The sequence below is a fragment of the Diceros bicornis genome, chromosome 34 (genome assembly GCF_020826845.1).
Source record: "Diceros bicornis minor isolate mBicDic1 chromosome 34, mDicBic1.mat.cur, whole genome shotgun sequence".
NCBI lineage: Eukaryota > Metazoa > Chordata > Mammalia > Perissodactyla > Rhinocerotidae > Diceros > Diceros bicornis.
The window spans coordinates 34,247,440-34,264,358 of NC_080773.1; the positions used below are offsets into that span (position 1 = coordinate 34,247,440).

Consider the following 16,919-nt stretch of genomic DNA (forward strand, 5'->3'; position numbering starts at 1 on the left):
GCACGTGGCCTGCAAAGCCTACAATATTTCCCTCTGGCCCTTCACAGTAAGAAACATCTGCTGACCCAAGCCAGTGTGATGCCCAGCACAGAGATACATCAATGGCAGCATGGAAAAAGTCCATACTTTCTCTCTCAGGTGGCCTGTGTGACAGCCCCTGGAAACACAGCTTCAACAGAGGAGAAGGGGTGAGGCCGTGAAGAGGTCAGCGGGGGCCAGAGTGGGGTCTCCGAAAGCAAACCCCAGGCCCCGTGTGCTCAAAGATGAGTTTTATTCAACTCAAATAATGCTTTATTAAATAAAACACATTGCCAGTATCTAAAAAATGGAAGGTTTCCCACAAAAACCCAGACACCCAGTTTTCCCAGGAAAATCAGCACAGGCCCTCCTCTGCAGTCCTGTTGTTCCCCACACAGTTCACCCCCAAGCCCGTTACAGCCCAGGCCCGCGGGCATCTGGGTTTGCCACCCATGGTCTAAAGAGGGTCCTGCCTGGGAAAATCGTGGGGCCACCTAGAGACCACGATGGGGGAGCGAGGGGGCCTGGCCGTGAGGGATGGGGAGGTGGGGGCGCCCTGAACACAGAAAGACAGGGGAAAGGCGGCCCTGAGGGCTCCCAGGGACGCGTAGCTGGAAGGAAACCCAGAGACTACACGGGCCCAGGACGCGGCCTGGCTGAAGCCAAGGCCAGGCTAATGGTGCCTGGGGCCCTCTGGAAGAAGGATGGGTGATCCCAGAGCCACAAGAGGGGGAGGCAAAGAAAGCCAGGGTCCAGGGGGAGGGTGTGGGGTCAGCTGAGAAGAACTGCCCGAGGCCACCTCACCTGGGTTCTCGTGACTGGCCATCTGCTGGTCCTCGGAATCCAGCGGCCCCGGAGACCAGGCCTCTTCCCGCAGCTCCATGTCTGGGTCCCTGTTAGAAGGGGACAAGACAGAAGGACAGAGTTGACAGGACGCCAGACCAGACGGAGGGCAGGTGCCAGAGGTCCCATCAGCGCTCGAGCTCTGAGCGCCTGGCACGACCATGGCAGACAGGAGATGCACAGCAGTGGGTCCCTGAGGGATGAGAAATGGCCCTCTTCTCCCCACTGGACGGGGGACTGGCCTGAGGCCACACACGACCGGGGCGGGGGGGGGGGACGAGGAGGCACAGAGGCTGCAGTCACTGGCCTGCGCTCACATCCCAGCTCCACCACTCAGCCTCTGGGGCTTGGGGCAAGACCCCGCCTCCGTGCCTCAGTTTCCTCTCCAGCAAGATGGAAGACAACAGCACCGACAGAGCACACGTGCTGTGAAGTTTCCACCAGACAAAGCTCTCACCCCAGCTCGAGAGGACCCTAAATCCATGTCCCCAAGCCAGTGCCCTGGGAGCCGGGCGACAACAACAGGGCCCGTCTCGCCAATCACCGGGTAGGAAGGGCCTTTCACGGCATCCCACAACATCACAAACCCCGGGGCTGACGCGGGCACACTAGTCGTCTAACTGCACGTTCTGAGGGCTCCTTTTCAACGTGCACGAGTCAAGCAAGACTCCGCGTCGCGGCCCCGGGTAAAGAAAGCAGCTGACCTTGGGCCGGCCCCGTGGCTTAGCGGTTAAGTGCGCGCGCTCCGCTGCTGGTGGCCCGGGTTCGGATCCCGGGCGCGCACCGACGCACCGCTTCTCCGGCCATGCTGAGGCTGCGTCCCACATACAGCAACTAGAAGGATGTGCAGCTATGACATACAGCTATCTACTGGGGCTTTGGGGGGAAAAATAAATAAATAAATACAAATTAAAAAAAAAAAAAGAAAGAAAGCAGCTGACCCTCTGGGCCATCTGCCCTGAGATGTCTGGGGATGAAGGAACAGGGCCACCCACGTGGGGTCAAGGAACGGCAGGCTGGGTGGCGCGTGACATCTGTCCACTCTGCTCTCCCCGGCCCCTGGCCACCTCTCATCTGCCTATCTCTACGGATTTGCCTGTTCTGGACATTTCGCGTAAATGGAATCACACAGCACGTGGTCTCTTGCGTCTGGCTTCTTTCACTCAGCATGTTGTTTTCAAGGTTCATCACACTGCAGCAGGTGTGAGAATGTCCTTCCTTTTCACGGCCGAGTAACAGTCCACGGTGCAGACGGTCCACATCTGGTTTATCCGTTCGTCAGTTGACGGCTGTCTGGGTTGCTTCCACTTCTGGGCTCTGACGAGTAAGGCTGCCATGAACACCTGAGTACATGCACTCGTGTGGACCATGTTTTCACTGCTCCTGGAGCGGAACTGCTCCAGAGCCCACACTTAACCGCATGCAACTGTGCCATGCTGGGGAGGAAGCCTCCCCTGCCCAAGCCCCCCACCCCTTACTGGCCTCAAGGGTCAGGCTCTCAACCACTCCACGCCGCCCAGGGGCAAAGCCATCTGGCAGGGCCTGGTCCCTGGGGCAGACGGCCCAGCCGTCCTCTTCCTGCCCGCCCTGGCCGCCTCACGGAGGGCAGTGCATGTGGGCCTGGCCTCCGGGCTGCGCAGAGGTGAGGAGCCGGGCAGGACTCTGCCCTGCGTCTTGGACTCAGGGTGCAGATGGGGAGGCTTGGGCAGGCACCCAGCCCCAGATGGGCCCCTCAGCTCTGCTTTCCACCAGGGCCCAGCGCTGGGGGCATGGGCGTTCTGGTCCCTCCGGGCCCTGTTCCTGGGTGAGACACCACTCCCCGGCAGAAAGCCCGCAGGCGGGCAGGACTTGCGACAGAAGCGGCGCCGCGTCCCAGACACAATCGACTGGGACCTGAAGGGGCCCTGGTTCCTCCTGGTGCTCAGGCCCCTACAACCAAACCAAGGCCAGTCGTCCCTTAGGCTGAATGCACGCAGCTCAGAGGAAACCTCACCCCACAGTCCTTCCATCCCCCACTCCACGTGGGGGACCTCACCGCAGGTCAGCATCTGGAACGGCGGCCGTCCACCCACCTAAGCAACATGCACCCAGATGCAACGTGCCTGACCCGTTTCTCCCGAATCCACCAGTGACAAGGGCTCACCACCATCCAGGCACCACAGGGAGCCCGTGCCACTGCCCCTCGGCAACCTCTGCTAATGTCTGCGGGAACTCAGAGAACCTGCCTGTTCAGTTAAGTAAACAAACACACGCAGAGGCACCATGCTGTTCACTCAGGCGACACAGAGACGCCACACTTCACAGGTCCCAGGCCCCGTTCTAAGCGGTTTACAAACCCTGAAGACGCTCGATTCCACCACACCCTCTAGGTGGTATTACTGTCACCCCCACTGTGCAGACGAGGAAACCGAGGCAGGAGTGCAGAGCCAAAATGTGAAGGCGGATTGTCACGGCTCCAAGTCTGTGCCCTGAGCCCAGCCTGCCCGAGTGAGAGCCCCTCTCCCAACATATGCGGAGACTGGCTACACGCAGGCCCAGTCCTTCTGTGCATGCTTGTTTACCGAGTCCTGCACGACCGGGAGCACAGCAGTGACCAGACAAGACCAGCAGGGAAGACGGATGCTCGCGCAGCAGCAGCTCGAGTGCCCAGACCCAGCTTTCCAGCTCCAGGCCTGGCTCTGCCCTCGCGAGCTCCGTGCAACTACGCCCCCTACCTCACGGAGAGGTGAAGCCACCGAGCAGGGACGGGGACGCAGGCAGTGTGGCTGCACAGTCCTTCTCTCACCTGCTCTGTCATCCAGACACTCAACAAATTGTCACAAGGACCCTGTGAGAGCGCGGGACGCAATCGAAGGGCAAGACGAGCCTGTCTGCGGGGACAGGGGTAAGGGAGGGGGACACTCCTCGTGGAGAGCCTGTCGGGGCCTGGGCCCCACCTGAGCGGGGCTGCCCGAGCGCCCCCAGGACCCCGGAGGGGAGGCGGACACAGTGGCAGTAAACAGACCATCGGGAGGGAGGGGAGTAAGGGGGACACTGAGTAAAGGGATGGGGGTGGCTGCCGCGGAGGCGGTGCGGAAATCCGGACGGGAAGGCAAGGGAGGGCGGGAAGCAGGCCTCGTGGGAACGGAGCAGTGGACGGAGGTGAGGCTAGCGGCAAGCAGTCAGAGGCCACAGTGCTGGCTGGGGTGCCCTCGTCGGCCCCACACCGAGGTCCAGGCCTTCTCACAGCCGGTCAGCCGCAGGGCCCGCCCTCACGAGCCAGGGCAGGCCAGGCGGCTCCTGGGCTGTCACTGCAGGGCCCTGACAGCATCCGTGTGAGTGATCACAGCTGAACGGGGAGCTGACGGTGGGGAGGCAGGGGGGTCCCCACGGTCAGCGGGGGAAAGCTCGCAGAGGGCTTCCCTGGGCCCTCACTCTCCCCCACAACCTCACCATCCTGCCAGCCGCTTTAGGTCTCCCTGGCCCCAGCGTCTCCCTCTGTGAAACGGGAGCCACGGTGACCGGCGTGATCACAGGCGCCACCTCCACAGCTTCCCCGCCCTCATCTGACCCATCTTCACCCCGGCCACAGGGAAGGTAAGGCGGGCGGTGTGCAGTGTGCTCGGCGACAGTGATGGAATCCTGTGCTCCCCACCTCTCCCTGTCACCCCACCCCACAGGCATGAGGGTCTCCCCAAGGGCCACTCACTGCTCGACACTGGAGAACACTGGTGAGGAGGCCACAGCCCCTGCCTGGTGGGAGGTCCCTGCCACTGAAGAGAGAGACTAGGAACAAGCACATGAATGACAAAGGTGATTTCAGACAAGGAAGTGCCATGAAGACACACATGCGTGGGGGGCGGGGGGCAGCCTCCTCCTTGGAGAAGCAGGGATGGGCAGGGACGAGCGCAGACCCAGGAGAGGTACCGCAGAGGGCAGAGAGAGTCTGGAGATACAGGGGTGGGGATTCTCCCACAGGGCCTACAGGCCCGGCGAAGGACTGGGGAGTCATCTGAAATGCGGCAGTCCCTTTGAAGGCGGCACCATCACAGATGCGGGAACTGGGGCTCACAGACGCTGGCGGGCCCACGCCCTGGGGGTCTCTTGCATGACAGCTAGGATTTCCTTAGTGCTGGTGGTGCCGGGCTCAAGGCCATGGTGACACCCAGGAGACTTCAGTATCAGGACATGGGAGGGCACTGACCACACCCCGCTGGAGGCTCACCGCTGCCCTGCATCCCTGCTCTGGCATGCAGCCTCTCTGACGACCCAGGACACAGGGAGGGAGGGACGCACCCCACCTGCAGCCATCTTCCCCCAGGTCTGCCAGAGGGTCACCTCCCTAGAGGCCTCCCAGCCCTGGTCTACCCTCCCCCGTCCCCACGATGTCGCACCCTGCCCTGAGACCCGCCGGGTGCCCAGCACTATAAGAGCGCTGGTCACCAACAGGTACTGAGAACGGGTGGGTGACGCATGGATGAACGCATCTGAACAAAACAGAGACTCGAGAGACAGAACACGATGAACCCAAACTCTGTGCCCCCGGCCCAGCCCACCCTGTGGGACCCACTTCAGGACGCGGTGAGAACCACACAGGAAGGAGCCCCCCCAGCCCCCAGAGGGCCAAGAGCGGGTGCAGCAGTTCGGGTGACTCCCACGCAGTCCCAGGTACAGGGGCACTGTCTGGCAGGACAGCTTCGGAGCCTGGACAAGTGCCAGCAGCCCCTAAAAGGGGAACCCCACTTTCCCAGAAGCTGGTCAGAGGGGAAAACCCAACCTCGGAAAATGCTTCTTGCAGGAAAAAAAAAGTTCATCACAGCAAGATCTAGAGCAGGGGAAAAACTGGAGAGAACCCGTCGGCCCGTGGCGGGAGAGCCGTCCAGGCGTCACACAGCCTCAGAAATGAGGGTCAGAACACTGTGATAACAGGAAGAGTGACTTTAACATTTTTTTTTTTTTGTTTATCTTCATTTTCCCGGGTTTTTTTTACATTAATGGATAAATACTTCTGTAATGAGGGAAAACAAAAGTTGATTTTTTTTGGATGTCCGTAAGAACTAGGTGTCACAGCAGGAAATCACTGAGTGCTGGGGGGCAAAGCAGGATGCAAAGTTGTACAGGCCCTCAGATTGCACACCAAAACACGAAAACCGCGGAAGGAGAACGTCTTGCATGGCTGGTGGGCGCTCATAACGGTGCAGCCGCAGTCGGTTCCTCAAATGATGAAGAGTTACCCTGTGGCCTGGCCATTCTAGTCCCAGGTACACACCCGAGAGAACTCACACACAGGTCCACGCACACCTGCACACCAACGTTCACAGCAGTGTGTTCATCGGAGCCACATGCTCGGCAGAAACAGCCAGTGACAAAGGGCCGCAGAGTGCAAACCCACTGATCTGAACCATCCAGGACGGAGATAAGTGTCTGCCAGGGGCTGGGGGCGGAAGGGACTACCAATGGGTATAGGGGTTTTCTTGGAGTGATGAAAATGTTCTGGAACCAGACAGTGGTGATGGTTGCACAACTCTGTGAACATATTAAAAACCACTGAATTGTACACAATAAAAGGGCAAATTTTACGGTATTCTAGTTATATATCAATTAAAAAGTAAACGCTTTAAAAAAATTATACAGCGGCCTCTGATTACAACACTGTGAACACTAAAAACACGTAAGAAAAAGACAAGGAAGAGAGCCGCCCAGCGCTGTGGGGGCTGAGGAGGTGGGAGGGGAGAGACTGCTCCTCTGCCTCTTTCTGTGTCAGAGCTTGTTTGCCAAGTGGTTGTGAGGTGCTTCCACGGGGACAATTAATGTGGAAAATACAGCAGGGACTTCCCGGCCCCCCGGCTTCCTGCAGTGAGAAGGCATGGGCTGGGCAGCGGGTGGGTCAGCCTCCACTCCCGCCCCGTCCTCATCCCCCCTCCCAGGAACCCTTAGGCTGGCTCTGGGCCATCCTAGGCTAGGCCCTGATGGAGGCACTTGTCTGCAGGATGGCAAGGTGATGGCCAGCCCGCCCTGCGGCCAGATGAGATTCCCTTGCACCCAGCAGGTGCTCACTGAGAGCCAGGAGCCCGCTGCCCAGAACAAGGCAGTGAGGCAACAACACGGAAACACACACAAGACTTCCATGAGGCTTGGGGGCGGGGTGGGGGGGGTACAGCTGGTCTTGGGTGGCTTTGACAAGTCAATCATCTTGAGTTAAACCAGCAGGTCCAAGGAGGGGGCTTTGACTTTCCTGCTCCCTGTGACAGTGTACTCCCCGTCCCAGCAGGAAGGAATTCTCTTATCTCCAGACAGGGCCTCCAGGCAAGAGAAATCTGCACCAGCAGACCTGGTTAAGCACCTCTCCTTCCCTCTCATCTGCCCAGGTGCCGCAGTTACTTCTCCACGACGGCGCTCCGGTCACCCTGGTATCTAAGCTTTCAGGCCTACGCACTTCTTCGGGTCTTCAACTGTCTCTCGAGGGCTCCCACGTTCACGCAAATAAAAGCCGTATGCTTTTCTCCCTGTAATGTCTTAGTCCCAGCCAGAAACCCTAAGAGGGCAGAGGAAAATCTTACCTCCCCTGTAGAGCCCGGCGGAAAAGGCCTCCGTGGGCCAGACGGGAGGCGGGATGGAATGACGCAAGGGAGGGACGTCCGCCTGCCCGCCTGCCTGCCCACCCGCCCGCAAACTGCCCTCCAGCTAAAAATGCGTTTTACTTGCGTGTTTAAATGGTCATTTTTTAAATGATGTCTAAGTATCTATCCTTGATTTTGCCTCTGGGGCTGTGAGGCCTAAAATATTTACTACCTGGCCCATTACAGAAACACTTGCAGACCCTGAAGTAAAGGAACAAGGGGCGCCAAGATTTGGGGGAAGCGTCCAGGGCTGAGGAAACAGACAGGAGAGGCCCAGAGGTGGAACCAAGAGGTGGGCCTGAGGGAGGCCGTGCCTGGAATGGCTGAAGGGAGGGACGGAGGGAGGGAAGGGGAGGGCCGGGCCACCAGACAGGAGGAGGCCTGGAGCTTGGGGGTCAATGTTCTGAGGTCTCCATCCTGAAATTCCCAGCAATTTTATCTTTGGACCTGTGTCTTGCACATGAAGTCCAATGGGACAAGACAGCACGCAGAGGGGCTTGGAGCCGGGGTCGTGCGCGGTCCTGGAGGAGCCTGGGCACGGGGAGGGTCTGCATTCCCACAAGCATCCCGGCACCCGGGGGAGCGTGACACTTAATACCAAATGAGAAACACCCGACAGGTCAAGAGAGAGACCGTGAAAGAAAGGAAAAAGCCTCTTCCCTGCTTTTTGCACAAAGGGCTCACCTCTTCATTTTGCACTGGACCCCAAAAATTCTGGAGCCGACCCTGGGTGTAGCAGACGAGGCGCGAGATGGAACCAGAGCTAGGGGCCATGAAGGCCCAGCCTGGAGTCTGCATGTTATCCAAACACAGCGGGAAGCCACGTTTTTAGGCAGAACCCATGGAGGCTTTAGAAAGAGGCATCTTCCGGGAATCGGCAGTCTCTCACTGGTGCTGAGGGTGAGGGGCCCTGCATTTCGGTTTTGGCCTTGAACGGAGGAAGGTCACACCACTACCAGGAATACTTAAAACAAACCCCGGGGTGAGAGCACAGCCTGCATCTTCGAGTGAACAGCCCCGTGGTGGCGCTGCCCTGCCTCGGACGATGGGCCCTGGTGCCACCACTGCTCTGTTCTGTGATCCTGCGCAGGCAGCTCAGCCCCGCTGGGCCTCGGCTGCCGCCGTCTCGGTACAACGGGTCCCTGTAGAGCCGGTGAACACCAGAGGTGTGTGCACTGTAGGGATTAACCAGGGAGCCTTGTGAAGAGTTAAGAGGAGCGTTCACTAAACGTCACCTGAGTCTCTTTCTCTCTCCTTCATTCACTCATCCATTCATCACTCACGCCTTCACTCATTCAAGCAGCTGCTGAGGCCTCCTGTCCTGACCTTGTGGCTTTCGGGTCCTATCCCAGGATCTCAGAGCTGGGGGAGCACCACAGCTGGCAGAGCTGCAGCCCCTTCCCATCTCTGGCAGAGAGGAAGCCCCCGGGGGGCATGGCCTCAGGCGGCCCCTGAGCCACCTCCCAGGCCCGGGCAGCTCCCCGCAGTCAGCCTGCGCGTAGAATCTGACAACTCCTGAGGCCGAGGGCAGTGGGTCCCGCCCTGCCGCGGCCTCCCCACCCCGTCTTCCCACCCAGCCCCCCCCAGTTCTCAGCTCAGGGGGGGCAGCTCAGAGCCCCCACAGTGACAGTATGGACACTCTGCGCCCCACCCTGGCCCTGCTCCCTGCTGGGACCTCCACTCCGCAAGGATGAAGGACGGGCCTTCTCCAGCCCCCCCAGCCAGGCCCTTGAGCGATCCAATTAGCACGCGGGGCTGACAGGGCCCAGCCGGCTATTAAGCTGGAGACAAATTATTGTTATTATTGTTGTTATAAGATCCCGCCTACCTCCTCTGGATGCCTGCCCACCAATTATCCCCTCTCCTTCTTCTGCGGCCAACCTCACCCTCCTCCTGCCCCAGCAGCCAGCTCCGCGCAGGGCCCTCCACTGCAAGGGGAACAACGGGCCCTCCTGGAACTGCAGATGCCCCCCCCAGCCCCCCACCCCATCTGCCCTCTGCCCCCTCATCTCTCTGCCCCAGGCCTCTCTCTCCAGCACCCCCTCACCACCCTCACCTCTTCTCTCTTCCTGCTTTGCCTCCACTGTCAGAGCTGAGCTGTGACCTCCACCTCCTCCCCTCACCCTTCATGCTCTAACCACTGCCCCCTAACCTTTTGGCCACCAAATCCAGGGGCTACTTCTCAGCCTTAACCCCCCACAAGGACAACTAGCAAAGTCCTGTGCACGCCTGCTCCCCTCCCTCCCAGAGCTCTGCGGGCCCTCCCCTCCTTGTCCTCCTCCTCCCCCAGTGACTGCTCCCTCCCTGTCCATCCTTGCCCTCCTCTCCCAGTTCCCACTCACCTGGGGCCTGCACTCGGTCCAGGCCACCCTCTAAGTCTGCTTCCCATACCGCAGACCAACTCATCTTTTCAAGTCACTCAGTTCAAACCAAAAATCTGACCCAATTAAAAGTGGGCATGATCAAAACAGACATTTCCCCAAAGAAAACACACGAAGGGCTGATAAGCACAGGAAAAGACGGTGGACATCACTGCCATCAGGGAAACGCACACCAAACCACAGGGAAACCCCACTGCACGCCCACGGGGACGGCTACAATAAAAACAGAAAACACCAAGTGTTGGTGAGGACGCGGGGAAACTGGACCCTGGTGCCGGGTCAACAGGAACGTGAGGGGAGCAGCAGCTGTGGAGAGGTGACTGGCAGCCCCTCAGGAGGGTAAACACAGGACCACCCCGTGACCCAGCAACCCCACCTCTAGCTACACACCCGAGGGAAACGAAAACACATGTGCACACAAACACTGTCTACGCACGTTCCCAGAAGCATAAATCACCACCGCCGCAAAGTGGAAACACCCCACACGCCCATCAACGCATGAACGGAGGTACACACTGTGGTCTGTCCATATGGTGGAACGTCACTCAGCCACTTAAAGGAAGAGGCACTGACAGGTGCCGCTTCACAGATGAACCTCGAGAACACCACGCTCGGCGAAAGAAGCCAGACACAGAGACCACGCAGTGTGTGATTCCATTTATACGACACAAACAGAACAGGCAAATTCACAGAGACAGAACACAGACCAGTGGTCCCCGGGGCTGGGGGCGGGGGAAGGGGAGTGGGTAGAGTCTCTTTTTGGGACGACGACAATGTCCTAAAATCAACCTGGTGATGGCTGCACATAGCTGAATTGTACACTTTAAATGGGTGAACTGAACAGTACGCAAATCACAACTCAATAAAGCTGTATTTTCTTTAAAAGACAGCTCAGCTCACATCACTCCCTGCCTAAACCAGCCCAGCACACATGCCCGCTGCACTCAGTCCAAAATCCAAGCTCCTGCCCAGGCTCCACACGCCTGACATGGCCCCAGTCCCCCCTGCAGACTCACTTCCTCCTCCAGACCCCTCACTCCTGCGGCCCACCTCCCCGCCTCGGGCCCAGGCCTCCACCTGCCTGGTGCCTTCTCACCTTTCAAGGGTCCACTCAAGTGTCACCTCCCTCCCTGCCCCAGATCACATCCCATATCACATCGCAGGGCTTATTTCCTTCCCAGCATCCACCACCATCTCAAATCGTCTGTCTCATTTCCTTCCTTGGGGTCTGTGTCTGCTCCAGGGCACACAAGCTCCCTGGGGGCAAGCGGGCTGGTGCTCACAGCCTACTGTATCTACGGGGGCTCACCTCGGACCCTCGGACCCCTCTTCAGCCCACCTGAATGGTCGGATGCCCCACAGTGCCACTGGGGCTGCAGGCAAAGCCCTCCACTCTCCCAACCAGCTCCTTCCCACTTCCCTTTTCTGTGGGCAGCTTCCCCCTCACTCCAGGTCGGGTCCCTCCTCTGGCCCCGCCTGGTCCTGGGGCCCTCACCCCGCCAGACCTGTGGTCTGAACGTTGGGAGAATACATCTACGACACCATGAGGACCTCATGCCCTTTTTGGGGAGAAGGGGCTCTTTGGCAACTTTTGCTATTTCTTCCGTGGTGATTGGTCTGTTTACGTGTTTTCCATCTTGTCTGGAGTCAGTTGTGTAGATTTACTTCCCCAGAACGCCGTCTGTGCTTCACTCGGATTTTCCAGCGTGTTTAGACGGTGAGCTGAGCAGGGCGCCCTCACGACCTGCTCCTATTCCCTCTCTCTACTTTCTCCTCCTCTTCCTTGGTTACCGCGCCTCGTGGTGGGTCTATTTCCTTGCTTTATCTTCCCACCCTCCCGGCCTCCACACTTCCGCAGCAGCTCCCCACCGCCTCTCTCAGGCCTCCCAGGACCCCTGCTCAACCCGCTCACACCCTCGCTGTCGTCCCCTGCCCACGATCTCAGGTCCGCACCGACCACCTGGCTTCCACTCCCTCACAGCCCTCCCCAGGGGCTGGGCTGGCTAGGAAAAATGAGGGAGATCGGGGAGACATCTTACAGCCCCAGTCACCACTCCCCACATTCGCCCCAAGCAAGAGAAGTTTCTAGAATTCCTGGAACCTTGATCTACTGTTACGGCTGCAAGCCCACCACGAAGTGATGGGCAGCACACCAGCAACTGCCCCACCCTGCTCACCTGCTGCCATCCGGCGTCTAGATCTTCAAATGCCTGTGAACGCTCCTGTTTCTTAAATGTTGGCAGATAACTGAAAATCATTTAAACAAACAAAAATACTCTGCAGGCCCCCCCCAAAAAAAAGATCAGAAACACACCCACAGGCCATCTTAGGGCTGTCACCCCTCAATCAGGCCAACGGGCCGGACTCCCCATCCTCTGGGTGGGTGTGGACTCTCCCACCCTGGCCTTTCTCTCTGATGCTTCCTTCCACCTCACCCGCCTTCTCCCTGCAGATTTGCTGCCTAGGCCCAGCAAAAACAGCACATCCCCCAGGAAGCCTTCCCAGACTTCTTCCCTCAGCTCAACAGTCCTCCCGAATCAAACAATAAGAGAGTGCATTCATCAAGCAGACTACATCGCAGACCTTGGGCACGGGGTGCTATAGGTACAGAATCCTGATCCTCACAGCCACCGTGAGACAAGAGGACAAGCTCTCCTGGCAGGCTGCCAGGTCAGAATCTGCCCCACCAGCCATGTGACCCTGGGCAAGGTGCTTCACCCCTGTGCATCCTCACCCCCATGGGCTTAGGCTCAAGACCAAATGACATGATGCGTGTGAAGTGCCCAACAAGGAGCCAGTGCCTAGCAAACGCTGACCAGGACCATTAGAGCAGGGGTTCAGATAAGCGCAGGGGCTAACCCAGCGTCACACGGCCATGGAGCAAAAGGGCCGAGACTCTAACTGGGTCGGCAGCTCCAAGGCAGTTTCTTTCCTCTCCCACTCTTAGGACACTAGCACTTGCTCCCTCTAGCTTCCATTGTAACAGATGAGTCCTATAACCCCAGGCGGGGGCAGGGGGGGGATCTCCCTGCCTTATTCACCCCTGCCGTCCCACCTGCCCCCCATACCCAGCAGACCTCAAGCTCCAGGAGGGCAGAGACTGGCTCCCAGCACAGACCCTGCACACCACAGCCCCAGGAATCCACGACTCTCTGACCGGCCCGACCCTGAGCTTCAAGACCGGGACCACATCTGATGCGTCTCTGGGTTCCCAGCATTGTCTGATACAAAGCTACCCAGGGCTCTGCATTCAGCATGAGACAGAAGCCGGTGTTCTGTGATCCCAAGGGCCAGGCACAGACAGAGCCAGGGACACTCCACCAAGGAGGACCCGGGTCTCAGGGTCCCCCCGGCAGCCTGGCAGAGCAGCACAGGCCCCTGGTCCACCCCCGCAGATTGGGGTTGGCTGGCTGCTCAGTGGCTGTGAGGTGATAGCGCTCTGTGCTCCAACAGGGCCACCGACACTATTAGTGTGACAGCCTGCACACCCTCAACCATCTCATGGTTCTGTGAAGCCTCCTGCCACCTGGATCTCAGCTCTCACCACCTCACCGGCCGTGTCCCAGCCACCTATGAAAGTCACACCTGAAGTAAGGGGCTGGGTCTTGGAGTCCCCTGAGCCAGCAGCGGCCCTGCATGTACGCCCCATCGGAGGGGGAGCCCAGAGTCCCCAACCCAATGACTGACACCTAAGAGGCCTTCAGAACAGCCTTTGTCTCCCCTAGACCCCAAACTTGACCAAAAAAACAAGTCAACAGAAGTAGTGGCATTACGGTAAAGAGTCACACTCTGGAATCTCACACAGACCATTAGAGCATGAGCCTGGGGCTCAGTCCCATCCCCCTAAAATGGGGGGGACCATCTCCATCCCAGAGCCTCCAAGGGCTTAGGACAAGGATCAGGGCCAAGTCCAGGCGCCTGCCAAGGGCTCGGCAAGCGGGATCTGGAGTCTGTCTCCACCCAGAGGCCAGGGTCACTGCTGACTCCCTGGGGCCCCAACATCCCACACATGCCTCAGCGGAGGCGGCCTAGGGCAGCACCAAAGGACAAGGAGCAAGGTTTAAGGGGCTGTGAGAGGCGTCTGAGCACAGATGCCCGGAGGACTGTGTGCCCAGCAGTGACAGCCAAAGCCCCCGGGGCAGCTAGGCAGTTTGCTGGAGGCCAAGGGCCATAATTTTGCCACTGCCTGTCCCAAGCTCACCATCGTCCTCCCTGGAGTCCCAGGGTCCTCTTGGCCAATTCCACTCCATCCTTCAAGACTCTGGACGTGCCACCCCCTCCCCTGATCACCCTTCCCTGACCAGAAAACCTTCCCTCTAGGCTCTTACAGCTCCTAGGGGCTATTCTGGCAAAAACTCCCATCCCTCTGCCTGGTGCTTCTCCCCTACATATGTCTCCCCCATATGTCTCTGAGCTGCTCCAGGACAGGAATGGATGCCCAGCATTGCTGTGAGTCTGGCCCAGGAGACCCTCAAGAAGTGTGCCAAGTGACCCTCCTCTCCAACTCCACAGCAGAGCACTGAGCCAGGACTGCTGTGTCCGTGTGCCCAACACAGGGCCGGGCAAACGGGGTGCACAGCCATCAGGATGGCCTAGACTTATCCAGGGAATGGCAGACTGTGCTGTCCATCTTAGGAACAGAGAAGGAAACTGAACCTGGGAAAGGGGAAGTAATGGGTCCAAGGTCACGGGGCTGGAAGAGCCTGGAGCCAAGGCCCAGCCTAGGAATGGCTGGCTAGAAAGCCTCTTCCACTTGCTTTGCACCCATCTCTCTGTGCTCTGCTGGGCTCTAACGGGAAAGCGTTAACGGCCTTCCTACCAAGGGCAATACTGTTATCGTCATTCCCGCTTTATCCAGGCAGAAACTGAGTGGTTCAAGTCACTTGTCTAAGTTCACAAAGGTATGAGATGTGCGGCTGGGATCCGAATCCACGCCTGTCTGAGCCCAGAGCTCTCAGCTAACACGAAGCAATGCTGCTCATGGGCCAGGCATGGTGATAAACTGTCCCGCTCTTCAGCTCTGCCAAGGTGGGGGTTAGCTCTGGAAGGCTTCCAGGAGGAAAAGGGCTAAGACATAAGATAACACAAGTAGGAGTCTGACCTGAATGTTCTCTGGGGCTGAAGCAGAGGAACAGAGGGAACTGCAGCAGAGTCAGGCAGGCCAATGCCAGCTGCATTTAGCCAAAGAGGCTTAGAGTCTTAGAAAGGAGATAAGCCAGGATCAACAGCAACTGTGCCTCCCCAGAGCCAAGCCAGATCCAACTCCCCACTGGATCCTCAGCACTGCCCAACACGGGGCCTGGCACCAGGAAGCCACAGGGAAAACACACACCAAGCCACTCCGCTCCTAAAACCCTGACCGCCCCCCTGGGGTGCCTTCCCTGGGTTCCCACCGCCCCGTGGACCTCCTGATGAGGGCTCTGGTCACCGTGTGGAGACTCAGTGTCCGGGTCTGCCTCTCTGCCCACCGGCTCCAGGCCTGTCCCAGGGGGCCAGCACGGGCCCAGCACTCGAACAGCCTCTGTCCACACTCACTGCTGGCTCTCGTGTCTGGGTCACTTTTCCGTCTGATCACGCCATCCTGAACTTGCCTGACCCCGCAGGGCCAATGGCACGCATCTCCATGAACTGGGGTGTTTCCCCCTTTGGGGCCGGGCCTGGAGCGGGGGGTAAAAAAGCGCGGCTCGGCGCCCGGGAGGCCCGGGGGTCGCCATGGGCCCGGCCACCGTCCCCGCCCTGCCCCGCGGGCCACGCGGTGCCTGACCTTGGCCCAGTCACTTCCCCTCCGGCGCACGCGCTTCCTGCCCGCCGCCCGCGCCTCGGCGAATGAATGAGCCTCCCGCCGGCCGGAACACCCGTAATTACCGACCGGATCAAAGGCCGCACGCGGCCCGCCCGAGGCAGCAACGGGACCCGGGCTTCTTTGAAAAGGGGAAGGAGGGGATTAGGCCGGCGACAGGCACGGGCCCCCGGGGGCCGCCGTTTCCGGTCAGGCCGGCTTGGCCCGCGCAGCCCCCTCCCCCACCGGGGCCTCGACTTCCCCCGGGAGTCGCCACCACTTCCGGCCACGACCGACCGCGAAGGCTTGGAGTGACTGGCGCGCCACCCCCCGAGGCCCCGGCCCGAGCCCCCGGCGCTGAGCACGCGCGCCCCCTGGCCGGGCGCGCTCCCTGGCGCGCCGCCGCGCACGCGCACTGCCCGCCGCCCCTCTCGGCGCGCCCCCGCCCGCGTCACCGGCCGCGCGCCCACACACGCCCCCCCAGCGGCGCGCACGCGCACTCGCCCGCCCAGTCGCGCTCGCCGCTCGTCTCCCGCCTCCCCACCCGCCCCCCGCCCGCAGCCCAGCTCCCCGAGGCGCGCGCCCACCCGGTCCCGGGCGCACGCCCCCCGCCCCTGCGCCCTCCCCTCACCTCCTCGGTCCCGGGGCCGCCGCACCGCACTCCTCCTCCTCTCTCCTCCCTCGCGGATGGTGGCAGCGGCGGCAGCGGCGACTCAGACCCTGGGGTCAGGGGGACGGGCGCCCAGGCCGGAAGTGACCTTCCCGGCCGCTTCCGCCCGCGCCGCTCCCCCCTCCCCTTCCCACCCCACCTCCAGCCTCCACCTCGTCCTCGCCGCTCTAGGAAGGCGAGCCCGGGGACCCCCTAGCCGGCACCCCCCCAGCTCTATGGTGCGGGGCGGGCGCCTGAAGGAGCCACTTCCGGACACGTCTAGGACACGAGTCCTCCGTCCACGCTCTATGGCGCCGCGCTGAGGGGCTTCGGGCCCCGCCCCCTGCCAGGACAGGAGGCGCGGGCCCGGCCCGTTAGGCGGAGACTTCCGGGTGTCTGGGGAGCTGCCCACCACCTCCCCGGGCGCCTCGCGCCTGCGCGGTCAGCTCCCGGCGCCAGCCTGGGGAAGGGGTGGGGGAGAGCGGCGGGGAGGGCCGCTCGTGCCATCTCGGTCCTCCTGTCGTCTCTATCATTGTAACCCTTTCTCTGCCGACGCTCCCCGCCGTGGCCGGCGTCCGCCTGCGCCTTGGGGTCCCTCCTCTGAGACCCTGATCCTTCGTCCTGGGCAAAGCGTGCTGAGCTTCAGGCGC

The 16,919-nt window shown here is 60.4% G+C and overlaps 1 protein-coding gene across 8 annotated transcripts in view; it reads right to left on the reverse strand.

Annotated features, from left to right (window-relative positions):
- ZNF787 (zinc finger protein 787) overlaps positions 1–16,653 on the reverse strand; it is a 29,243-nt gene extending 12,590 nt beyond the window's left edge. The window contains exons 1-3 of one of the 8 annotated variants that reach the window (XM_058530414.1): positions 16,443–16,653; positions 16,252–16,340; positions 823–911 (exon numbers count right to left, since the gene is read on the reverse strand). In XM_058530414.1, the coding sequence (XP_058386397.1) occupies positions 823–901 (79 nt within the window). In that variant the 5' untranslated portion in view covers positions 902–911; positions 16,252–16,340; positions 16,443–16,653. The other 7 variants (XM_058530413.1, XM_058530420.1, XM_058530418.1 and 4 more) reach the window with 7 other exon arrangements.
- Between the last annotated feature and the right edge of the window lie 266 nt (positions 16,654–16,919).